The following is a 24,267-nucleotide window of genomic DNA, read 5'->3' as shown; positions in this document are numbered from 1 at the left end:
GTGACATTGCATCCTCATTTGTGGTTTCAGTATTCTAAATTGAAGTTACAGACAAATTTAAACATAATTAAAAGTTATTCTTAGGCAAGTGTGAAAGACTGATGAATAAGTCTAGACAGGCATAGACTGTATAAGAAAAGCATGTCATTTGTATCTATTATTCAGAAATAATGCTAGTATTATATGTTTTAAACATTCAGTAACTCATTGATTATATCGTAAAAGGAAAACTTCCTTCTCACACTCATCCTAGGCCATTATTCTTCTAGCCTCCAGCCCTCTAGTGGTTTGTCTGTACTATTGGAATGCATCTCTTCTTTGGTTCATGAGCAGATATGCAAGTCTTTGTACTGTCTTTGTACAGTGTTTTTATTCTTTCTCCTTAAACAAATGTCTTATTGTTGTCTCCGGATTTCAGCCACAACACGAAAACAACATCATGGTTAGACCCTCGGTGCCTGAACAAACAGCAGAAGCCTCTGGAAGAATGTGAAGATGATGGTAAGGACTAAGGTCTTAGGATCCGCATGATGGGGGCAAAGTACACGTGCACATCTGCTAAGGCGCGATCACACAGCAAGTGGGTTTGTAACATTGGAGTGGTTTGTTCAATTTTTAGGAATCACACTGTAGCTTAGAATAAAGGAGGGAATGAAATAGAATTCTTTCAGAAGGAACAACTCATCAAAAACACATGTACATTCCAGGATGGCTGTTGGGAATAGAAGCAGGTCAAACTTGAAAAAGATTCGAGAGAAACTCTCCAGGAATATAGAAACCAAAGATGGTTTGATCTTTCACGATTACTAACGGACTAGATCCTAGCCTGTGCTATAAAAGCCTTCGGAGAAGAAATCAGATTTCTTGGCTCTTGTTTTTTCATAATTCGATTGTTTATTCAGTTTAGGGGCAATGGGAAGATCTTGGCACATTAGGATGTCTTTATAGCTTAAATACAGCTGTAATTTTTGAAAGGCTAGAGCTGCATCTTCATGTTCCAGACATGCCTTCTGACTTTACAAGTCTCTGTTGAAAGGTGATTATTTCAAGTATTCGGAGTTTTTTATTATTTCTCCAAAGCAGAAGAAAACTTAATGCAGAGCAACCGTATCCTCTTTAGCACTATAATCTGTCCCATGTTCTGTCAACTTTGCTTTCTGTTGTTGACTTATTAAAAGGTGAATGGCCTTGCCTGCTGCTCATTATACAATCCTGGCCTTTGAATTAGTACTATAATTAATTGTGTATTAATTGTGGAATAATTATAATAGTATAGTAATACACTATAATATGTATTGTAATACATAACATATATATGTATATATACATACATATATATATATATATATATATATATATATATATTGTATAATAACATGTTTACTTGTGAGATACCAAATTAGCCCTGTACATAAATGGTGATGTTTGGAACATGCAAAGCTAGTATTGCAAATTATTATATAGTTAAAAGCCTTGTACTCTGTGATTTTTTTTTTTTTGGCTACAGATTACATTAAATAAATATAGGTTTGCATGTTCATGTTTATTGGAACAAGTTCAAGTTGAAATATATATTTTTTCTAATTTAAGAGGCACAATCCACGTGCTCATTTTACTTCGGGTTGCTTGCTCCCTTAGCTGAAGAAGGAATGACCTAGGTGTGATCAGATCTGTTCCTCATACATGGGGAGTAATGATTATCTGAGTATTCTATGGTTCTGTTTAATATAATACATAGGTAGCCAGTTTTCAAAGATGAGAACACAACATGCTTTCTGTAGAGTATACTGTAGTACAACTTCCTGGAACAAGTTTAATCTCGTTGACAAGAGATGAATTTAAAGGGCAGTTTAACCATTCTTATGACACAGGATCTTCAGGGACCCATATCTATTATAAGTACATTGGGAGTGTGTGATAATAGATGATAGAAAGTTTGCAGAACCTTTTATTGAGAAAAATGCCGTGGAAATAAATGCATCAAGAAGAGCTACGGAATGTTTTTGTTTTTACATTAACAGCATTTTCCTTGACGCAAGTATATATCCATATCAAGTGCAGTTCATTTAGTAATTATCTCACCAACATTAGAATCATATATTTCATTCATTTAGAATGTCGTGTGCCTATACCAACAGCATAAACATATAATCACATGATGGCAAGTGTCAGTTGTGTGCTTTTGCTGTAAGCACAGAGCTGCCTTGTCTTACTGTTTGATGTCATGACACAGATCAAGGAGCTCTCCTGCTCACACATTCTGTACCTGCATGGCTCATACTCTGGTCCACCTGCCCATAGGAATGTTATTCATAAATATAATCACTCCTTTGGTTATCGATCTCTGTCTAGTACCATTAGAAGTCTTGACCTTCCTTGTAATATCAGGTCAGTGTTTTTAGTTGCCTGTTTTTTAACCCCAACAGGCTATCTCAAAGACATTTCTGAGTCAGGCTAGTTAGAACTGAACTACCGACCCTATACTCAGTGCTCCCTGTGTTGGTTGGAAGTAAAAGGGTACACACTCCGGAGGTCCAAGTTGTTCTGTCACCTTTCTTCACCTCTGTTTTCTAATGCATGAGTTAGCTCCATTCACATGCTTCCCAAATAGCTCAGGAAGCCACTATCTTTTCTTCCCCACCTGTAGGGCTTCCTAGCTGGGTCACACATGTCCCCTACCTAGATTCCTTCTGTCTGCTGCTCTCAGCAGTTGGCTATTTTCCATGTCAGTGTGAGGATGTCTTTGCTGGCACTACTGGTGGCTCTCTGGTTGCTCAGTAACTGCCTGTTCTGGTCTGCCTGTCCAGCCACCCTTGCTGTGCTCTACCCTGCCTTCTGCTTTGCACTCCCACTAGACCTCACTGAGTTGCTGCCTAACAGTTGGCTACTCAGCGCTTCCTCCTTAGAATGTGGTCACCTTGCTCACAGTTGCTGACTATCTTCTACTCGAGACATCCATCAGTTGTAGACCCTGCAGACGCGTCAGTGAATGCAACAGCAAAAAGCATCTGGCTCTCACAGAGCTTGAATTGGAGTGATTTTCATTGACACTCATGCACCCTTCACATTGTAACTCAGATATCATTTCCATGACTTTAGCTTCAGATCCATTCACATCACCCTAGTGTGTAGTATACTCTGGAGAGTTAGGCATGGTCTTAGTTTCACTGGATTTTGTTTAGCTTTTTGCATAGTCTCTTCTTCCAAAAGAGTCATTGTATTTGTGCCAGTTTTATAGTTGCCTAGTACACTGACTAGCACATACTCACTGGAGGGAAAATGAGCAAACCCTCCCATGAACCTTATTAGGTAATATCTAAATGGACAGTTTGCATTTTGTAATACCTTTGAGGTTTCCTTGTTCTTAAGTGGGAAGTCACTTATTACAGACCTTATTTTATTTAAATCTGATAATTTAAAAATTGCTATTCAAAACTGACTGCCCAAGGGGCGGGGGGGAACAACTGACTGCTCATGCCAGCTAGGCATGGCAGCCTGTCTGTAGTCCCCACTAGGAGGCAGAGACAGGATCCTGAGGTCAAACTAGCTACCAGCATTAGCTGATTAATGATTAGTATCTGAAACAGTCTACCAAGTCCCCTCAGCACTGACATATACACTGGAAAGAGGTTTGAACCCCCTTGCCTCTGTGGTCAGGTAATTTCATTCCAGTGTAGGCAAACAGCCACCTGTTCTCTGTAACTGCAGAGATTTTAGCAACAAAATAAATGTTGCGTGTGGTGCCACGTTCTTATCTCAGTAATAACCAACTTCTTTTATTGACAGCCAGAGGAGGTCAAAATGAAAGGATTTTGACTTGTTTTGCTGGCTGAATAATGGAGCACATTTTCACTTGACTATGTCTGAAACCATTGGCTTAGAACACTTATGTACAGATCAACAAACAAACAAGAATTGGTGAGCTCTGCCATAGTGCTCCCTGCAGGGTAGACTTCAAGCATCACTTCCTTGATATGTATCACCATGCCATTGTTGATCTTTCTTGCCCCTCTTGAAAGGCACTGGGGACATTATACAATCCCCTTTTTCAATTTGACCTCACTTTCCTTTTTCCAAGCCGCATTGCTTTTAAGTTAACGTAATGCTCTAATTGTGAGTGTAATTGCTTCTGTGATGAGAGGATTATTGAAGGATTAAAAGGACTGATACCGAAAGGGCTCGCAGCTTTGTTTGCCTGCAAATAAGGTCTGTAATACGTGACTTCCCACTTAAGAACATGGAAACCTCAAAGGTATTTGTCATCATTTACAACCAATCAAATAACATTTTGACATGCGAGGAAATGAGCCGTCTAATTATTTTGGCCAATATCAGCTCTTACCGTTTTGTGATTTACACTGAGGTCAGGAGTTTACTAGCCAAAGCCAGTGAAACAAACCACAATTCAGGTAAGGTCGCTGTAATGATGTTTTTGCTGCTGTTTTTCTAAGGGAGTTTCTCTCTTGGTGCTGGTGTCTGAATTTGTCTTTCTCTTTTCTGTCTCATTCCTGCTCTTCCTTTGGAGAAGAAGGGGTACACACCGAGGAGCTGGACAGTGAACTAGGTAATGCCTTCCACCCGCTTAATCCTCTGTGCCTTGAGTTTACCCCTCTCCAGTCACACTCTTCAGCCTGTCTTGCCCATGAACAACAGTGCGCTTGATACAGGCATCAGGCAGAGTTGCATGTAATACACAGTGTCTACAGCGAAAACCACGGGAACAGATTGACACTAGAAAGAAAGTAAATTGGCAATAAATGGTCCTTAAATTTAGAATTGGGAAAGAAAATGAAGGGATATTTGCCATGACCCTTGAACTTTTGTGTAATCTGTCTCCGCTTCATTGCTTTATTTTATGTAGTGTGCAGGGTTGTTTATATGAATAATGTAAACAAGCCAAGTAAAACAAAAACTCAAGAGGTAAATGTGATGATCAGTGTGCTGTGTGGAATAAAATAATTGCAGTGAGGAGCTGCATGGTTGCTGAGTCTCACGACTGTATTGTGTTTAAGCCATGGGCGGTGGGCTGCGTGCTGCTGACCATGTCACTGCAGTGACTCAGGAAGCAGGTGCAGTGGTCAGTGCCATTTTCTGTATTGAGCATGTATCAGTGTAAATCAGCTCTTGACCACCTTGGCTGTCACAGTGTAGGAGTAATTTGTATGTGTCTATAGTGCTGTCTCTTTCCATCGCTGTTGGACTGTATAAAATTATACTCACCACGAAGTGATAATAGTGAGATTTGAGTATTTTTGAAGTTAGCTGCAGTCCACCTGAAGCTTCACTGGAAAATAAATGGAAAAGCCCGAGCATTTTCAGTAAATTGCAGCAAAAGTCATGGCTGATTGAATAGTGGCCCACACTTGCCCATTTTAAGTAAAAGATCATTTGACATCAGTGTGTGTGGACTCTCCTAAGATCACTGAGTCTGCTTGCATTTTATGATTGTCTTAACTCCTGGTAATGTGGATGTATTTTATAGTGATTACTGTTCTCAGCTGCTTTTTGTTTTTCTACTGTGTATTGGTTCACTAGAGCTGTACTATAGAATCTGGCCTTTTTTTTTTTTTTTTTTTTTTTTATAATTTGGAAGATACCCTTTTATAACAAGCATCTTCATTCAAGCAAACCAGGGGAAAAGTGTGCTCAGAAATGTTTATTAACCAGGCAGAGTCTACAGAGCAACAGTGCTAACATGGACCCTAAGTTCCAGTGCCACATCTGAGCTATGCCTGAAGGATCTCTGCTCTCTGGAATCCCTATAGCAGGCTAAAGAGTCTTGCCCATCTGCCATCCATCATGAGCACAGGCAGTGTGTCTTCATGAGTGTTTGCTTAAAACTTAATATAATCAGTTTCTCTGTTAAATATTTTCTGACCTTTTTCAGTTTTCCAAAACTAAATGGGAAATTCTGGAACAAACAGCTTCCTTTTTTTTTTTTTTTTTAAATTGATGACCTATTTCTATTTTAAGCATCAGGAGACTAATTCCTGTTATTAAGTTAATTACCACATTGGAAGTGAGAAATCTGTCTTTTCATTTCAAAATAAGTTTTAGCTTAAAAAATTCAAAATTTTTATAGGATTGGTCCATCTGTTCCAGAATTGTTTAATTTGTGTGTGTTTGTATGTATACATGATGGTATACAGAATGCTTACTAATTGAGCTATATCACTCCAGCCCCCTGCCCCATACACAGAAATACCAACTGATTGCATTTCTCAACTCCATAATGTTAAGTTGTTGATAATACAGAGAGGTTCCGGTCAGGGGCAGTTTCATGTATCCTCTGTGTACTTCCGCCAAAGCACAGGTATACTTCCTTCTGCATTCCCAGTATCTAACATGCCCAGAGGCAAACAGTAGTGTTATATTAATGTTTGCCAAATTAAGAAAATCAAGTACTTATTTCTACCATTTTATTTGAGGATAATCAGGTCAATTATTTTAAGTTTTAGGTTTTGGTAGGAGGTCTGGTCAGTTAGTCATAGCACTGTCCTTCCCGCTCAGCCTTTCTTCTACCCTACAACTGGGCAGCAGTTTGCATTTTAACCCTCCCTGCTTCAATTTCACTTAAATGGCCATTTCTAGCTTTGTAAGGGGAAACTGGTTCCCAGGCATTTGAAGCTCATCAGTCCTTAAGACTTGATATTACAAAACAAAGGCCATGTTATATCAATATTTACAAGTTGGACCTATCTTTCATTACAGTACTAATGTCTCCTAAACTCAAAAGACATCTTAAAATTGCAAAATGTTTTTTACAGAGGTAGGAAGGGAAAGGAAGGAAAGGGAAGGGAAGGGAAGGGAAGGGAAGGGAAGGGAAGGGAAGGGAAGGGAAGGGAAGGGAAGGGGGAAATAAGGAAGGGAGGGAGGGAGGAAGGAAGGAAGGAAGGAAGGAAGGAAGGAAGGAAAGAAAGAAGGAAAGAAGGAAAGAGAGAGGCCTATCTCTTTGTTTCCAGAGGTAACCTATATGGCAAATGCTGTAAAATCATTGTCTCTGGATGTGCAGCCAAATTTGAACAGAATATGAATTTTGAGTAGCGAGTTTGTATGTGTCTGTGTGCACATGTGTGCCTCTATCATGCTCTGTGACTGTTGGTAACATGTAAGAACCCTCTGATTCCAAAACTGTCAGTATTTGAAAAATCCTCACAACATATCATAAGTAAAACACTACATAGACAAAATTTTTAAAAATGTATCAAAAACTCCAAGAGAAAAACCACAAGTCATATATAAGTGAAAATCCTCAAAATAACAGCCAATTTCACAGTGGAAACTTTGAAAGCCAGAAGTGCCTAGAGCAATGCATTCCAAGCCCTAAAAGGCTGTGATTGCCAGCCTATAGCAACATACCCAGCAAAACTACCCACTGTCACTGAAATTACAAGAAAATTTTCCTATGATATAAACAGTTTTTTTTTAAAAAAAAAAAAAAAATAAGCTTACAACCAACAAATCAAACCTAAACAAAATACAGGAAACAGTGTTTTCATTTGAACAAAGGAATGAGCATAGCAAAGACACTGTGGGACAACATAGGAAGCCATAGTTATTAAAACACAGAGTACCACTCAGAACACAATACCACCAAAAATCAGCAATAAGACAACTGTTCAGTGATGTCTTTAAATGTCAGTGGCCTCAATTCTTCAATCAAAAGACACAAGCTAAATGAATAGAAAGAGTAAGACACAAAATCCATGTATCTGTTCTCTACAGTGAACACATCTTAGCTTTAAAGGTAGACACCACCTTAGAGTAAAAAGATGAACCAAAGTACTCTAATCAGATGGGACCAGGAAACAGTCAGGTATTGCTATTCTAATATTTGACCCTATGTACTACAAACTTGAATATAAAACTCATCAAAGGAAATAGATATCCTAAACAAGGTATCAGTTAACAGAGAAGACATTACAATTCTAAAGATGTATGAACCAAACTCTTACAACAAATTTCATTTTTTAAATTTGATTTGAAACTTGATTTAAAGACACAGATTAACATCCATCTTGTAATACTAGGTAATTTCAATACCCCAGTTTCTACACTAGATGGACCAGACAGACAGACAGACATATATACATATATCCATCAGAATTTATTGATAGCACACATCAAATGGACTTAATGGTTTTCTACAGAGTTACTCCTCTCAAACACCGAAGAATACATATTTTATTCAGTAGCACATAGAAGATTTTCTAAAATATACCACATTCTGAGACACTAAACAAATCTTTACAAATCGAAAAGATTGAAATCAGTCCATGCATTCTATGTGATTAAAAGTCAATGGCAAAAAAATTTTAAATGGACAGCAATCTCTAGTAAGTACACAAACCCATGGAGATTCAAAAAATTCATTTTTGAAGCATGATTGTGTCAAAGAAGAAATCAAGAAACAAAATAAAATTGTCCTTCAACTGAGAGAAAATGAAAACACAACAAAACTTTCGGGACACATTGAAAGCAGCACTTGTAGCATATTTTTTAGCTCCTAGTGCCTACATTAAAGAAAGGAAGAAGAGCACAAATAAATGGCTTAGTCAAGCAACTTAAAAATTTTGAAAACACAAAAGCACCCCAAATCCAAACCCAGTGAACAGCAAAGACAATAATAAAAGCAAACATTAATAAAATAGAAACAATACAAGGAATCAATAAATCTAAGAGCTGGTTCTTTGAGAAGATAAAACAAAGTTGACCAACAAATTGGCCAAAAGAAAAAAAAAAGAGAGAGCGAAGCCAAATTAACAGATTCAGAAGCAAACAGGAAAAACATTACAATAGGCATCAAAGAAATTCACAATATTATAAGGGAACACTTTAAAAACCTATACTTCACTAAGCTTCAAAACCTAAAAGAAATGGATGGATCTCTAGATTGAACCGAATCACCAAAATTAAATCAGGAAGACATGAGCAACCTAAAGAGAACTATAACTAATGAGGAGCTTGAGATAGTAAAAAGCCAGATCCAGGCGGATTCACAGAATTCTACCACCCATTCAAAGAAGATCCAAGTAAACACAATGGGAGAGGGAGAGGAAGAGAGAGGCCAATACCTCTGAATCTAGATATATTTAATAAACTACTTTTAAACAGAATATAGACAGCCATCAAAAATATTATATATCATTACCAGGTTTGTTCTAGTCCTAAAATGCAGGGAGGGGTAAACATACACAAGTCAAAAAGAAAGAAAAAAAACCACAATAAACTACATAAATGGATTTGAATACAAAAATCACATGATCATACTAATGGATGCAGAGAAAGCCTTTGACAAAATTCAGCATCCTTCATGCAAAAAATTCTAGAAAATATGAGATAAGAAGGGACTTACCTCAAAATAATAAAAGATATCTATGAGAAACCCATCACCAGCATCATTCTAAACCGAGAAGAACTTGAAACAATTCCACTGAGCTCAGGAATAAAACAAAGACATATCCACTAGCCGGAGCCATGAAAAAAGAAAAGGGAACGAAAGGGATACAAATAGGGAAAGAAGAAGTCGAAGTATTCCTGTTGGCAGATGATGTAATACCATGCATTAGAGATCCCCACAATTCTGCCAGAAACGTTCTAGAAATGATGAACAAATTGAGTAGTGTGGCAGGATATAGAATCGATTTGCACAAATCAGTCCATCACCAGCACATGCAGAGAATGAGACCATTGACATACTCCCATTCACAATAACCTCAAAGAAAATACAATATCTAGGGTAAGCCTGATCACGGACAGGAAGGGCCTCAATGATGAAAACTTCAAAGCTCTAAAGGAAGACACTAGAAAATGGATAGATAGTCCATGCTCATAAATTGGTAGATTTAATATTGTGAAAATAATTATTTTACCAAAAGCTGTTTACAGGTTCAATACAATCAAAATGAAAATCCTCATCTCATGATTCACAGAAATAGAAACAAAAATCTTAAAATCCATATAGCTCAGATAGCTGAAACAATCCTGAACAAATAACAATGCTAGATCCATTACCACACCAAATCTTAAGATAAACTCCAGCATCATGGTAATAAAAGGAATATAGGACTAGCACAAAACCAGACATGTAGACCAAATACACAAAATTGAAGACCCAGACATGAGTACACATAACGTCAGCCACTAAGTAATTGTCAGATATGCCCAAAACGTTTTCAACAAATGCTACTAGGAAAAGCAGATGTGCATACGCAGAAGGATGAAATCAAACTTGTACCTATCACCTTACAGAGAAACTAACTCAAAATGGATCAGAACCTAAACATGAAATCTGAAACAGTGACTTTGCTAGATACACATCTGAGAGACAATGTGATATAGCTGTAAAAAATTGACTTTCTTAATAGAACTCCATTTGCCCAAGAAAAAGCCAACAATTGACAAGCTAAAGAAACAATCAGCTGGGTGAAGAGGAAAACCACAGTATGGGAGAGAATTTTTGCTAGATATATATTGGGAGACAATTAATATCCAGATTATATAAAGAACTAAAAAAAAATCCCAAATGGCCAATTCAAAAATTAGGCCTAGGACTGAACAGACAGTTCTCAAGGTGGAAAAAGAGGCTAAGAAATACCATTAAAATGTTTATTGTTCCTAGCAACTGGAAATGTAAATTGATAACAACTTGGAGATGTCATCTGACCCCTGTCAGAATGGCAGCCCTTCACCAAACAACTAACAAGAAATGCTAGAGGGCTTAAGGGGGAAAAAGAACCCTTATTCACTGTTGGTGGGACTGCAAACTGGTGCAGCCACTATGGAAATCAGTGTGGAGAATTCCCAAAAAGCAAAAAGTAAATCTACAATATGACCCACCTATACCATTCTTTGGCATACACCCAAAGGATTCATGGCACCTTACTCTACAGATACTGGCTCAGCCATGCTTATCACTATTCCAGTTATAGTAAGTAGGGATTGGAAAGCACCTAAATGCCCTTTGAATGAATAATAAAAATAGACACACTATGAAATACTATTCAGATTCAGCTGTAAAGAAAAGTCAGATCATGAACTCTGCAGGTAAATGGGTAAAACTAACAAGGATCACATTGTGTGAGGTAACCTAGACCCAGAAAATCAAATGTCATGTGTGCTCTCTCTCATTGGAGCTCCTTGCTCCAAATCCTCCTCCCTCTTCAAGGAAATTAATTTTGGCAACAGATGGAGACCTTTACAGAAAATCACAACCAATCAAAATGATCGTTGTTGGCCCTAGTCCCAGTAGATGCATATATAAATCAAATCCTGCACCTAAGGCTCGGGGATCATTGTGGAAGAGGAGCAGAAAGATTCTAAGAGCCAGGGGTTCAAGAATTCTAAGAGACTATGTCACCTAGGAATGTCAGAAGCTCATCCATTAAAATCTTACTAATATGAGCTGCCTAAACATGAGCTGAACAAGGAAAACAGACATGCCAGTGTGGATGGGAACTAGGATCCATGAGGCCTCAGCTCTATACAAAGTACTTAGGTAACTAAGGATTATTTTCCTCACGGAAGAACACACCAATTGGTTACTCAGTACCAACTGGTCAGCCCTGTAAACATGTATACAAATAGCATTATACAGATTGAACAGGTTACATTTAGGAACATGAATATACATATGTGCATGTAACAACAATTAATATAAAAGAGGCTATGAATTTGAAGGAGCAAGGAGGGGTATAGGGAGGGTTTAGAGGGAAGCAAGGGATGGGGGAATGGTGTGGTTGTATTATCATCTCAAAATTAAATTAAGTAGTAACTATATGATTCTTTGAATTGAAAAATAAAGCTGGTTCAAAGCAAGCAATATCTCTTGTGGTGTTCAACTTGTACTCTCTGACTAGTGATTTCTAGGAATAATGATTCACTGCAGAGGATAGTATTACCCAGACTTGCCTTACCTACACAGATCCTGAGAGCTTTAAAAATCAAGTTGAGTAATTGCTGCCCTGCCTGAAAGGGCTGCTTGATGACATGGATGCAGCCTAGGTGATTCCTTCTGCAAGAAAAGCACTCCCGTGCAACAGGACTTTTTGCAATAGATTCATCTAACGGAACTTGGGAACCTAGTTAAGAAATGAGTTTCTAACTTTGGTGTGAAACCTTAGCAGGTAGAGTTCACCATTTGCCTGGTGCCATTCCACCCCACATTTAAAAGATACACATAGGGAGGTGTGTTGGTGCATGCTGACACTTCCAGGCCTCCAGCAGTGAAGACCAGCCTAGCCTACCTAGTGAAGCCTGGTCTGTATTCCCCCACTAGGGGCGGGGGTGTACAAAAGAATAATATTTGCACAAAGCAATGAATTACCTTGTGTCATCTTTCTTAAGTAAGTGCTAGAAAGACAAACTGACACACATGTAAGAATGAAGTGATGGTGTGTGTGCACTTTGGACACCCAGCTCTGTCTGCCGTTTTAATCCACTCAGGAGTGTCTTCATTAGGAACAAGGACCAGATAAGATGCAGGCTTAATTTTCTTTCAAGGAAAGCAAAGCCACTGAGTTGAAAAGGAAGAACTAATACTTAAGTATTTCTATTAAAATCTAATTCAATACTTGGCTGATAATGAAGGCAGCTGGGAATGCATTTTATTGTTTTGTTTTCTTAAGTAAAATACCAGTAGATAGTCATTTTTTCATGTAGAAAAGTACACAGAGCAAAGTAAAAATAATACATGCTTCTTTGTGTTAGAATACACAGTTTTAATTGTGTTCAGGATATTTGACTGCATCGCTTTCTGTTGACTGACTCAGCCCGTCTTGTGCTGATATTCTTTTGTTTTTTCAGAGCTGCCTGCTGGCTGGGAGAAGATTGAAGACCCTGTCTACGGTGTCTACTATGTAGAGTGAGTGTCCGTGGATAATCCATGTACAGCTTTTGCACTTCTGGGCCATTGTGTATATTATACTAAACACATCTTAGCATTGTTACAAGGTTCAAAATGATATTAATTTTATAATGAAAATATAAAGAATTTAGTGAATAAGTAAATATTCACCAAACCTGAAGAAATTCAGAAAGGAAGTCAGTACATGTGGCTTTTGTTAACTTCTGAATCATGAGACCCAGTGTGCATGACAGGTGCTCAGTGAGTGGTAGTGAAGACCAGGCAGGCTATAGGAGAGCTGATGAAAAACAACAAAAAGCTTGTGCTGTTTCAGAACAGCCTGACTGGCTTACTTATTTTTATGCCCAGGTCTGAACTTCACAGTAATTACTTATTTATTCACTCTGCCATCCTAAAAGGGTTAGACAAATCTTAATAATTTATGAAATTTTGCCAGGAGTAAGAAGGAAACAGAAAACTGGGATAAGATACGGGGCCTTTTATCTGTCCCTCCTGGCCTCTCCCAGGATACTAAAGCCTTAGTGTGATCACTTTACTATGGACTTTATTCTAACACTGGACATGAACTTTGTCATTTTACTAAAACCATCAATTAGCAGGATGCTAAAAGAAATTTTTAAAAATAACCAAGAGGTAGAATACTGAAACCATCATCAGTATCATCATACATTACAGCTTTTCCTCTGAGGAAAATGAGAGATAACTGAAACAGTTCCTTTGAACAAGGCAAGCACCACGTGAATTTTGTGTCATCATTATCCTTCCTGCCACAGTGAAGATAAAAGTCCTCTTTTCTCTTTCTCATGTTGCTGGCGATAAAAAGTCACTTGTATAATGCCCCTATAATAGAAGCATATTATGTAAAAATGCCAGGCTGCAATAAGATGCCATCGTCTTATTGTAAAGCAGTTACAGGGGTTCAACATAGCGAGTGCCCTTGACCAGGACAAGTCCTGATTCTCCTTTACAAGAACAGGGAGAAATTTCAACATCAGATACAAGCAAAGTCATTTTTATTGACTCTCATGAAGTACATTTCCTTTGTGAGCTCTGAAGATCTTTTATACTAATGAACAGAGAGGCTTTTGCCAGGCAAGGCCAGCTTGCATTGGTACTTAGCTTCTGCATTTAGTAAGAAAGGACACAGCTGGGTACCACTATGAACGGAGAAGAAACCAGGAAACCAGGTCCTGAAGTGGGAAGACTTAACTTACTAGGTCTGCTTCTCTGTGTCTAATCATGCCTGATCCACAGCGCATGTAGGTAGGTCATTTCTTAAAATGAAATTGTCTAAAGGAACAAAGAGGCAAATATCCTTTTAATAAGAATTAAAGATAATCTGTTCACTCTATTTGCTAAACTATTCTTTTAAAAAAAAAGTCTCATTTTCAAAAGCAATACTTAATGTTTTAAATAATAACGTAATAGGTATGCCTCCAAACTTCTAATGAACTGCTGTTTTGCCTTAAGGAGTATGTATATGTACATACATGTGTACATATACATATATGTATATGTGAATCCATCTATATATACATGCATTTATACTTAGCATAAATACAAAATAAATAAGGCCATAACACAAAAACACCCATGTGGATGATGGGTATGTGTTGATATGTGTTATGGGGGCGGGGTGGGTGTGTTTAACTGTACTTACCCAGGCCTTATTAGTGACAGAGTCATCTAAAATGTCTGGGTCTTTGTCACTTTAAACACATTGATTTCATTTAGTTTGGTTGTCTTTAGAGTATTATTTCTTACAGGCTATAAATTTGGTCCTTCCTCTTGGTCATTGGGTTATCATAATTGACAGATGTTGGTGGTGTCCTTTTGACTTCACCCTTAGGCTTCTACATACCTTGCTATATGAAGCCATTCAAGAGTTCTGCCATTGTAGAACACAGATAACATCACAGCTCCAGTTGAATCTTAATTCTTAGTAATTCAGAGTGTACTTCTTGGTGAATTTAAGTGCCTTCCCTCTCAGGGTAGCTTTGAAATATGGGTAGAGTCACTGGCTCAAGTCCTCAAAATCAAAAGCAGCCATAGCTGAGTGAGCATGCTAGTTAATTATGTCAGACCAAGAGGATTACACAGAGGCGACTTCCCTTTCCCCCAGGAAATGCCATTGTGGCCCCGCTCCCACGGTTCACATACTCAAGGTCAATTGTTGGTTGAAAAAAAATTGCATGGGAAAACTTTAGACATAAATAAATAAAATTTAAGTTTCAAGTTGGATGTCATTCATGGCATGGTAAGGTCTCTTTCCTTGCTGCTTCGTGAAGATTAGGCCACAGAGCACCTTCGTGCAGCACATCTATGCTTTACGCACTGCCTATCAACCAATCACTTGGCGGCCATCTCAGTTACAAGGTCAGCTGTCACAGTGTCATACTTATTTAACTTCATGATAGACCCGGAACACAAAGCCGTGGGCAATTGGAAAATGCTGAAGAGGCAGGCAGAAGTCCCTTTAAGTGGCTAAGGAAATTAATTATATATGGAAACTGCTGAAGGCTACAGTGAATTATTGTTGTGCTTGTTTTGTAAATTAAACCTGGTCCTAGATGTGTACAGATGCAGAGGGAAAAGCGTAATTCATACAGGAACTATCCTGGGCTCCAGTATTGCCTGGGGGCTCTGGGAACACACCCCTGTAAACAAGGACTTTCTGCCTTGTGAGTAAGAATGCTGTTTGCCTCAGGACATTTGCTAGGAATTTCTAGTAAGATGCATTCCAACCCATGCCCTAGGTCTCACTGTGCTGTTTCAGAACAGCCTGACTCGTGCCCGTGTGCGCACACACACACACAGCCATAATGGGAGCTGTGTTTGTGTCTTCCTGTCTGCATCTCCACACCAGACTGTGCTCCATTCCAATCAATCAACTTGCTCGGCCTTTTGCTGCTAGAAAGAGTATTTCCTCCCTGAAAACTGCTTTCCTTTCTTCCCCAGCCACATCAACAGGAAGACGCAATATGAAAACCCAGTCCTAGAAGCCAAAAGGAAGAAACAGCTTGAACAGCAGCAGCAACAGCAGCAGCAGCCTCAGCCACCGCAGCCAGAAGGTTGGCTTCTTTGCTGGAGGCATTTCCCTGAGCTGGGAATGTGGGGCAAAGCCTAGGCACTGACACCCCCGTGTGGTCAGAGCTGGCTCTTTCTCCTCCTTTAGCTACTCCTCCCCCTAACAGCACACCCCAGCACACTGCAGAAGGGGGCGCCCCTGCATAATACTCAGACTTCTGCCTTGCTTTAGGTGGAATTTAACCTGCAGAGCTGAGGGTGAGGGAATGTGGGCCCCTGTAGCATTTGCATGGTGATCCCTGTCTAAATCCAACACGTTTCTGGGCAATAGGCTCCTTTTTCATATTTGAAGCCTTGCACAGAAGGATCTGGGTGCTTCTGGGAAGTTACGGATTCATATTCTTTATAGAAATAAATTTAACCCAGGAAGAAGGAGGAGCATTAAATTTCCTAGTGCTTTCCCCATCCCATTCTTAGGGGCTCACTGTGCAGAATTTTTCTGGTAAATAAAAATCACAAATATCAAAAACAAAAATAATTTTGTGAGTAAATATATTTCATTTGAGCACCATTTTTTTTTTTACTTTTTATTTCTTGAACCTGCTTGAAGGTTTATTAGTCAACTCATAGTTTTAATGGCTAAAAGATGAGTTATTTAATGAGTGTTTCTACTAACATGTAGCTATCTATTTATTAATTCTTAGGGTTTTCCTAATTTTTTATTAAAAGTTTTCAATGGTAGGCTTTATCCAAGTATAATATCACTTATGTGAATATGAACTATAACACTTTTGTTCCCATAACATTATATATAATATATATTTAATTTATTTATATATTATATGTTTTAATAAATATTTTAACTGTGTATGGTGCTGGAAATTGTACTCCAGACTTCAGCACACCAAGCACCTACCCCAGCAAGCACTGAGCGCTTGAACATAATCAAATACAGACCTTAGATTATAGGAGTAGCCATATGTTTCTATAAATATCCACATCACGAATGTTTTAGCATTAATGATACATAGTTCTTGTAATAACTACTCACCTCTGTAGGATAAAAACAGAAACAGATAATATATAACTATAGGCAATTCTGTGTGTCAATAAAACTTTATTCATGAACACTAATTTGAATCTCATAATTTTCATGTGTCAGAAAATACTCAATTTTAACCTTTTAAAAATGTGAGAGGCCGGCATGGTTTGCATAGTAAGTTCCAGGACAGACAGAGCTACACAGAGGAACCCTGTTTCAAAAAAAAAAAAAAAAAAAAAAATCCAAATAAATATGTAAATAAATAGATGACTGAAAAATGTTTATGCCTTGTACTTACACAAAAGCAGACATTCAGTGTAGCTGGCAAACCTTGCTTTACTACTTGCTACCTCTACTTAACCAGCTGGAAAGTCCTCTGCCTTAATTTCCTTTTTAACTTAAGGATAACTTTTAAAAATATTTTTAAAGATAGTAGTCCCAGAAAATACAGCTGGATGTATTAGCTAAGGGAAGGTGACTGCTTTATTTACATCTTAAAGGTCACTCACTGCAGGTGTTTCTGGGATCTGGCCATGGCTTTCTTTTGGCTTTCAGAAACAACAGAAGTTAGTGCCTCAGAAAATAATGGCATGTATTTTCATCCAACTCACCATGCTACACAGTTAGGCTCAGCAGACCAGCCTACCCCTCACTGAGCCTGAAGAAGGTTCTTTCTCACATGGCTGCCTTCAGGCAAATCAACACGTTAAAAAACAAAACAAAAGCAAAATTTATTTTCACTTAAAATCTTTAAAGTCGAATTTTACCAGTAATGCCATGTTTCTTTAACATGAGAGAGACCTTACCAACCTTACCAGGTCAGTCAGCTGCTTCTTTTGCTCACAGACTGTTTCCAGTGCTGTGAAGAGATACCATGAACAAGGCAACTCTTTTTTTTTTTTTTTTTTTTTTTTTTTTTTTTTTTTTTTTTAGGTTTTTCCAGACAGGGTTTCTCTGTGTAGCCCTGGCTGTCCTGGAACTCACTCTGTAGACCAGGCTGGCCTCGAACTCAGAAATCCGCCTGTCTCTGCCTCCCAAGTGCTGGGATTAAAGGCATGCGCCACCACCGCCCGGCGAACAAGGCAACTCTTCCAAAGGACAACATTTAATTGGGACAGGCTTACAGGTTCAGAGGTTTAGTCCATTATCATGGCTAGAAACATGGCAGCTTCCAGGCAGACATGGTGCTGAAAAGTACGTCTTGATTTGAAGGTACTCAAGAGAAGACTGGTATCCTCAAGAAGCTAGGAGGAAGCTCTCTTTGCCCACCCCCACAGTGACACACTTCCTCCTCACTATTAAGACCACACCTCTTAATAGTGCCACTAATGGGCCAAACATATTCAAACCACCACACCACCTACTATTAGGTCATTGGTCTGACTTTTACTAAGAAGGTAAGTGGCTTGGCTGTTCAGAGACAAATCAGAAAACTGCTTTTTTTCTTCCAGAGTGGACAGAAGATCATGTGTCTGGTGTGCCTCCTGTTGCTCCTTCCCATCCCCCGAGCAATCCAGAGCCAGCCAGGGAAGCTCCACTTCAGGGTAATGTGGACTTTTGATTGCCTCATAGTTTTAGCTCTAGGGTATTGCTGTTAGTTTCTTCATTACACTGATCATATGAGTGAGTGTGTTTTTTATTTTGTTAATTTCCAGTCAGATAGAGTCCTTTGACATGTATGAAATGACAATATTATTGAAACAGTGTGTCTATATGTACACACACACATATATTCACTAGCTCATGTTCTTAAAAAGAATTGTCTTAGAGGTAAAATATACTAAAGATTGAAAAGTACACGTCCTAGGCATACCATGTTCTTTCTTAAAGCACTAAGATTACACTTGGCATTTGTCTCTATACTTCATCTCAAGAGTCTCCCTCTTGCTTTGTTTCGTCTTGTTTTGTAGCATGCTCTCACTATATAGCTCTGGATGGATTTGGAACTAGTTTTATAGACTAGGCTAGATTCACACTCATAGTGATCCTCCTGTCTGCATCCTGCATACTGAGATTAAAGGCATTCTATGCCTAGAGTCCCTGATGTCCCAGGCAAGTGCTCAGCCACTGAGCCACACTCCCAGCCTTTTGCCTCTTTTTCCTTCTTTAGGTTCTGTTGAACCTGACAGTGGGCTGAGAAAGTTCAGGTCCATGAACTCTCCATGGAATCAACTATTCTTATCGCCAGCCCACAGTGTAGCCTTCGTGTTGATCATCATTCCTCAGACCTAATTAGAGTCTTTGAAGTATAAATGAGAGCAAAGAAATACATTACATACTGTTTCGTTCTCTAAGCTGGGTCTTTAATAAGCCTTAACTTACTTTAGCTTCATTGTTTATGACTAAGTTTCACATCTTAGTTTTACACAGTATCTATAGTTTTGGTAGTGGATCAAGAAGAAGCCATTTGCCAACTTGGCTTAATGGTTAATTCCTAAACTAAATTCTCTTCTGACTTTCCTTCCCAGTTCCTGGTCATTTTGTATATGCATTCTTCTGAAAACTCTCCAGCTTCCAAATTCGGTTTGGGGAAAGCTTTCTGCAGTTTCCTTTCCTCACTGTACTCCATCCCCCATCTCTGTGACAGCTGATTTATTGAACCTTATTACCTGCCAGAGTCTCCCTCTGAGCCTTTCACATGCATTATCCAATTTGATTACTCTTAATAATTACGTTAAATTCATACCATTTTTGTCTGTCTTTAGACATGTAACACTCCAACAAAAAGGCCTAATGGCTGGCCACAGTGTAGTAGAGCCTGTATACAAATGCCCATTGTCGTTAGAAATAGGTTAAGTTCTGGCTCATAACCTTTTATCATCCTACTTTTGTGGGGCACTTTATTGTATGAACTAAGTTCTACTGTTAGTACAGTGTCACTGGTTACATATTATCACTTAGGTTTAAACTTACAACAACTGCAAAAACTAAAAATTGAGTTTCTTTGGCCATTAGCCTCATGTCAAGGCTTTGCTATCTCCTTATGTGCTATAGTGCCTGCTGTGGAGGTCAGTGTCAATACACAATATTACCAGCATTGCAGTAAGTGATGGTGGATAGCTGCCAGTCTAGAGAATTCAAGTACAGAGCTAAGCGAAAGTCTGGCCTCACAGAGAATGTTGAAGGGTAGTTCAAGGGCGGAGCTTTGAACCAAATCCAGAAGATCCTCATTCAGTGAGCATAGGGCGAAAACTAAAGCAAATGCATTTTAACAGCCATTCAGATGAGTTTACAGATACACAACCAGGTCTTAAAACTATCCCAGGAAGTCAGAGTCTCAGTAGACGGCATAGACCACAATAAACGTGTGGTAATATAAAAGCCTGATATTGTCTGTATTGATAAAATTCAGATAAGCTGTATGGTGCATTTTCATGTCTTCTAATTTCGCCTATAATAAAAGTGAAAGGTACCTATACCTGGTCACTTCTTCTCAGCATTCTTCACATCCTGTTGAATCTGTTCATCATGCCTTTCTTTAGTCGTTCATTCCTTCAACAGCAGGAGTTAGGGCACCTCATACATACCAGACAGTACTTGGATTCTAAGCCCCGAATCTGCAAATGAGTCTCCATGGAGCATACATTCTAGTGAGTTTAGTGCATGCTCAGTTCTCCTTCAGCATAGGCATAGGAAAACAGGAAACCAAGCCAGTCAGTGAGATGTATACTAAAGTACTGTGCTAAAGTAGTCAATTCTGAGGACAAAAATAAAGCAGGAAACAAGGCTGAAAACGTCACAGAGGCATTGCACATTTTAATAATATAGTCCAAGAAAGTCTCAGTGACAAGTAAGTAGCTGTTGATGTCTCTGCATAACTAAAACGTGTTCACTTCAAGCTCTCTAAACTCCTGTCAGTGTCTTCTGTAAAGTCTTGGCCATTTGGCTTCCGTAGCCTAAAGGCCATTCTCCCTGTCCTCCATTTCTTACCTGATAATTGGCTTAGGAGTTGTCTCCCAGAAGTCCTCACTGGAGGAGCTATCCTTTTCCCCACACCTTAGCAGATGACTTTGCCTGGCAAATCCTGCTAAGTCTTGCCTCTGCTTAACCACAGTTACAGGGCTGCCATTGGTTGAGTTTCCAATAAACCTTGGACTGCACTGGAGAGGAGGTTTGTGAGCGGACCTCTAACTATAGCCAATTTGAAACAGCCTTCTTTGTAAGAGCCAGAGACTTTTAAAAATATGCAATTAAAATTTGTGTGTGTGCCCAGAGACCTTTTAAAGCCTTTTAGTTATAGCTAACCAAAAATAACTTTCCTAACTGGGTGCCAAGGCTGCTGAGTGCAGAGGTGCATAGTAACTTCTTTTTCTCCTTTAAAAAGATAGATAGATAGATAGATAGATAGATAGATAGATAGATAGATACATACATACATACATACATACATACATGATAGAGATAGATGATAGCTGGATGGATACATACGTACATACATGATAGAGAGAGATAGATGATGGCTGGATGGATACATACATACATGATAGAGAGAGATAGATGATGGCTGGATAGATAGATACATACATACATACATACATACATGATAGAGATAGATGATAGCTGGATGGATACATACATACATACATGATAGAGATAGATGATAGCTGGATGGATACATACATACATACATGATAGAGAGAGATAGATGATGGCTGGATGGATACATACATACATGATAGAGAGAGATGGATGATGGCTGGATAGATAGATAGATAGATAGATACATACATACATACATACATACATACATACATACATGATAGAGAGAGATAGATGATGGCTGGATAGATAGATAGATAGATAGATAGATAGATACATACATACATACATACATACATACATGATAGAGAGAGATAGATGATAGCTGGATAGATAGATACATACATACATACATACATGATAGAGAGAGATAGATGATGGCTGGATAGATACATACATACATACATACATACATGATAGAGAGAGATAGATGATGGCTGGATAGATAGATACATACATACATACATACATACATACATACATACATGCATACATGATAGAGAGATAGATAGATAGATACATACATACATACATACATACATACATGATAGAGATAGATGATGGCTACATACATACATACATACTAGATAGATAGATAGACAGACAGACAGACAGTAGATAGCAGATGAGGTTATAAAAAGGGCAGGACATAGGAAATGAAATTAGGAAAGAGGCAAATGGCCACTGCTTGGGACAACCCTAGAAATTCTAACAAACGTCTTGGATGCAGAAAAGGACTTAGGAAAGCTCTGAATACAACTTTGTGGATTAGTTATGAAAGGCTACATTTGTTTGTTTGTTATTATTTATTTACTTGAGGTTGGCAAGCTTGAGTACTATATTTACATCATTTCTGTTCACTCCACTTTGTCCTTCTCCATTTTCTCCTATGCCTGCAATGCCCTCCCAAATCCATGACCTAGTCTCCTTTCACTATTATTATTATTACATGTATATACAAACACACACTTATATACAACCTACTGAGTCCGTTTAGTGTCATTAGGATGTATATGTGTTTAAGACTGACATCTTAGAAAAAAAAAAAAGACTGAAAGACTGACATCTTGGGATTGGATAATCTATCAGGGAGCTTGTACCTGAAGAAAACTGATATATTCTCATTCCCCCCACCCCTCTCTGCAGCCATTAATGACCTGTAATTCTAGAAGTGGGCCTGGCAGAATTTCATCCATCCATGTTTCCATGTCTTAGCTGGTGGTGTTGTCAATGTGTAGGCCTTGTGCAGGCAGCCATACAGTTGAAGTGCAACTTTCTGTCATGTCTAGAAGACACTGTCCAGCATCAGGGATCTTGGCCCTCTGGCTCTTCAGATTTTCTGTTCCTCTTCCATGATGTGTACTGAGCCTTAGGTTTAGAGGTTCTGTTGTAGATGTGTCCCTAGGGACTAGGAGTCCCAGGTCATTTATTCTCTGCATTTTGACCAGAAAGTATGATAGTGTCCATCTGGGGCTAAAAGAAGTATTCTTGATGAATAGAAAGAACTATATTATCTGTGGGCATAAGGATAAGTATTTAGGATATAGTTAGAAATTACATTGGTTTAGGAGTATAGCAGTAGTAGGTCCTTCTCCGGGGCCTACTATGATCTCATCAGCCAAAGTTGGATAGCTTTATGGTAGTAGACATGGATTCCCTTCTATTGAATGGGTAGTCCCAAAAGAGAGTGGTTGGTTACCCATAAGCTTGTGGAGAGTGATTCCCTGTGCCTGGAACTGTGGTTTGTTATTCTATGGCTCATGTGAGGAGCATGTATCCCTTGCGATGTCCCTGGGGATTATCACCCTATGGGGTATAATTCTGTTTAAGCTATATGTGTGTATATGTCTGTATACATCTTATGTACACACACATATACGTAGATATTATATATGTGATTTTTAAGTAAGCTTATAAAATATGGTTCTCATTGGCTTTTCAAACACCCTTGGTGTTATTTATCTTTAGAACACATCTGGAATTGTAGCTCAGATAACTAAATGCTCATCCCATAAGCATGAGGCCATGAGTGTGGTCCCCAGAACCCACATGAAAATGCTAGACATAGGGATATGCACTTCTCATGTCAACCCTGGCAGGACAGAGGCAGGAGGATCCCTGAAGCTCTGAGGCCAGCCAGCCTAAAGTAATTGTTGAGCTCCAGGCCAATGAGAGATCCTGTGAGAGTACATGAGAACATTTCTGAAGATGAAACCTGAGGTTGTCTTCTGGCCTCCACACATGTACACATGTGTCCTATACACATACAGACACGCACACAAACATATACACATGCTTCAAGACAGAGAAGCCTTAGTCGGAATGAAAATTGCCTAGCTAATTAGTTTATTTTGAGTAAAATGGCTGAATTTGAAGCTGTGCGAATCTTGATGGTAACTAGTTTAGCTTGAGGAGTTTGCTTTGGCTAATGTGTTTGCTGTTTTTTGATTGGTTGGATGGTTGGTTGGTTGGTTGGTTGGTTGGTTAGTTGATTTTGTTCTTTTTTAATATTCTAAACCGAATTTCCTAAGGGAGTTTTGTTTTGTTGTTTAAAAGTAATAAACCTTAGCAATGAATACATGCTAGCTATTTCTCAAAATGTTAAAAGCTGCAACTAAATAATACATATCAGATGACTTTGGAATTCCATTTGAAGTAATGATCTTTAATTTTCAATATAGTGTCACCTTACACTTTGTGACCATTATGTATTTCCTAATGTTATTCATGGTTTTTTATTTTAAGCCTTTCATTTGACTAAAAATTAAAGTTTCTGCTAGTTGGCCCTATACAT

General features: G+C 38.5%; 1 protein-coding gene across 5 annotated transcripts in view; it reads left to right on the top strand.

The window, feature by feature from the left end:
• Magi1 (membrane associated guanylate kinase, WW and PDZ domain containing 1) overlaps positions 1–24,267 on the top strand; it is a 593,004-nt gene that overhangs the window by 496,413 nt on the left and 72,324 nt on the right. For all 5 annotated transcript variants that reach the window (XM_076940144.1, XM_076940143.1, XM_034511326.2 and 2 more), the window contains exons 8-10: positions 12,805–12,862; positions 15,824–15,936; positions 18,386–18,478. In XM_076940144.1, the coding sequence (XP_076796259.1) occupies positions 12,805–12,862; positions 15,824–15,936; positions 18,386–18,478 (264 nt within the window). The remainder of the gene's footprint in view (positions 1–12,804; positions 12,863–15,823; positions 15,937–18,385; positions 18,479–24,267) is intronic.

This window comes from Arvicanthis niloticus, chromosome 9 (assembly GCF_011762505.2).
Source record: "Arvicanthis niloticus isolate mArvNil1 chromosome 9, mArvNil1.pat.X, whole genome shotgun sequence".
Taxonomy (NCBI): domain Eukaryota; kingdom Metazoa; phylum Chordata; class Mammalia; order Rodentia; family Muridae; genus Arvicanthis; species Arvicanthis niloticus.
The sequence above is the reverse complement of the archived record's forward strand: the minus strand, read 5'-3'. Positions and strand labels throughout refer to the sequence as shown.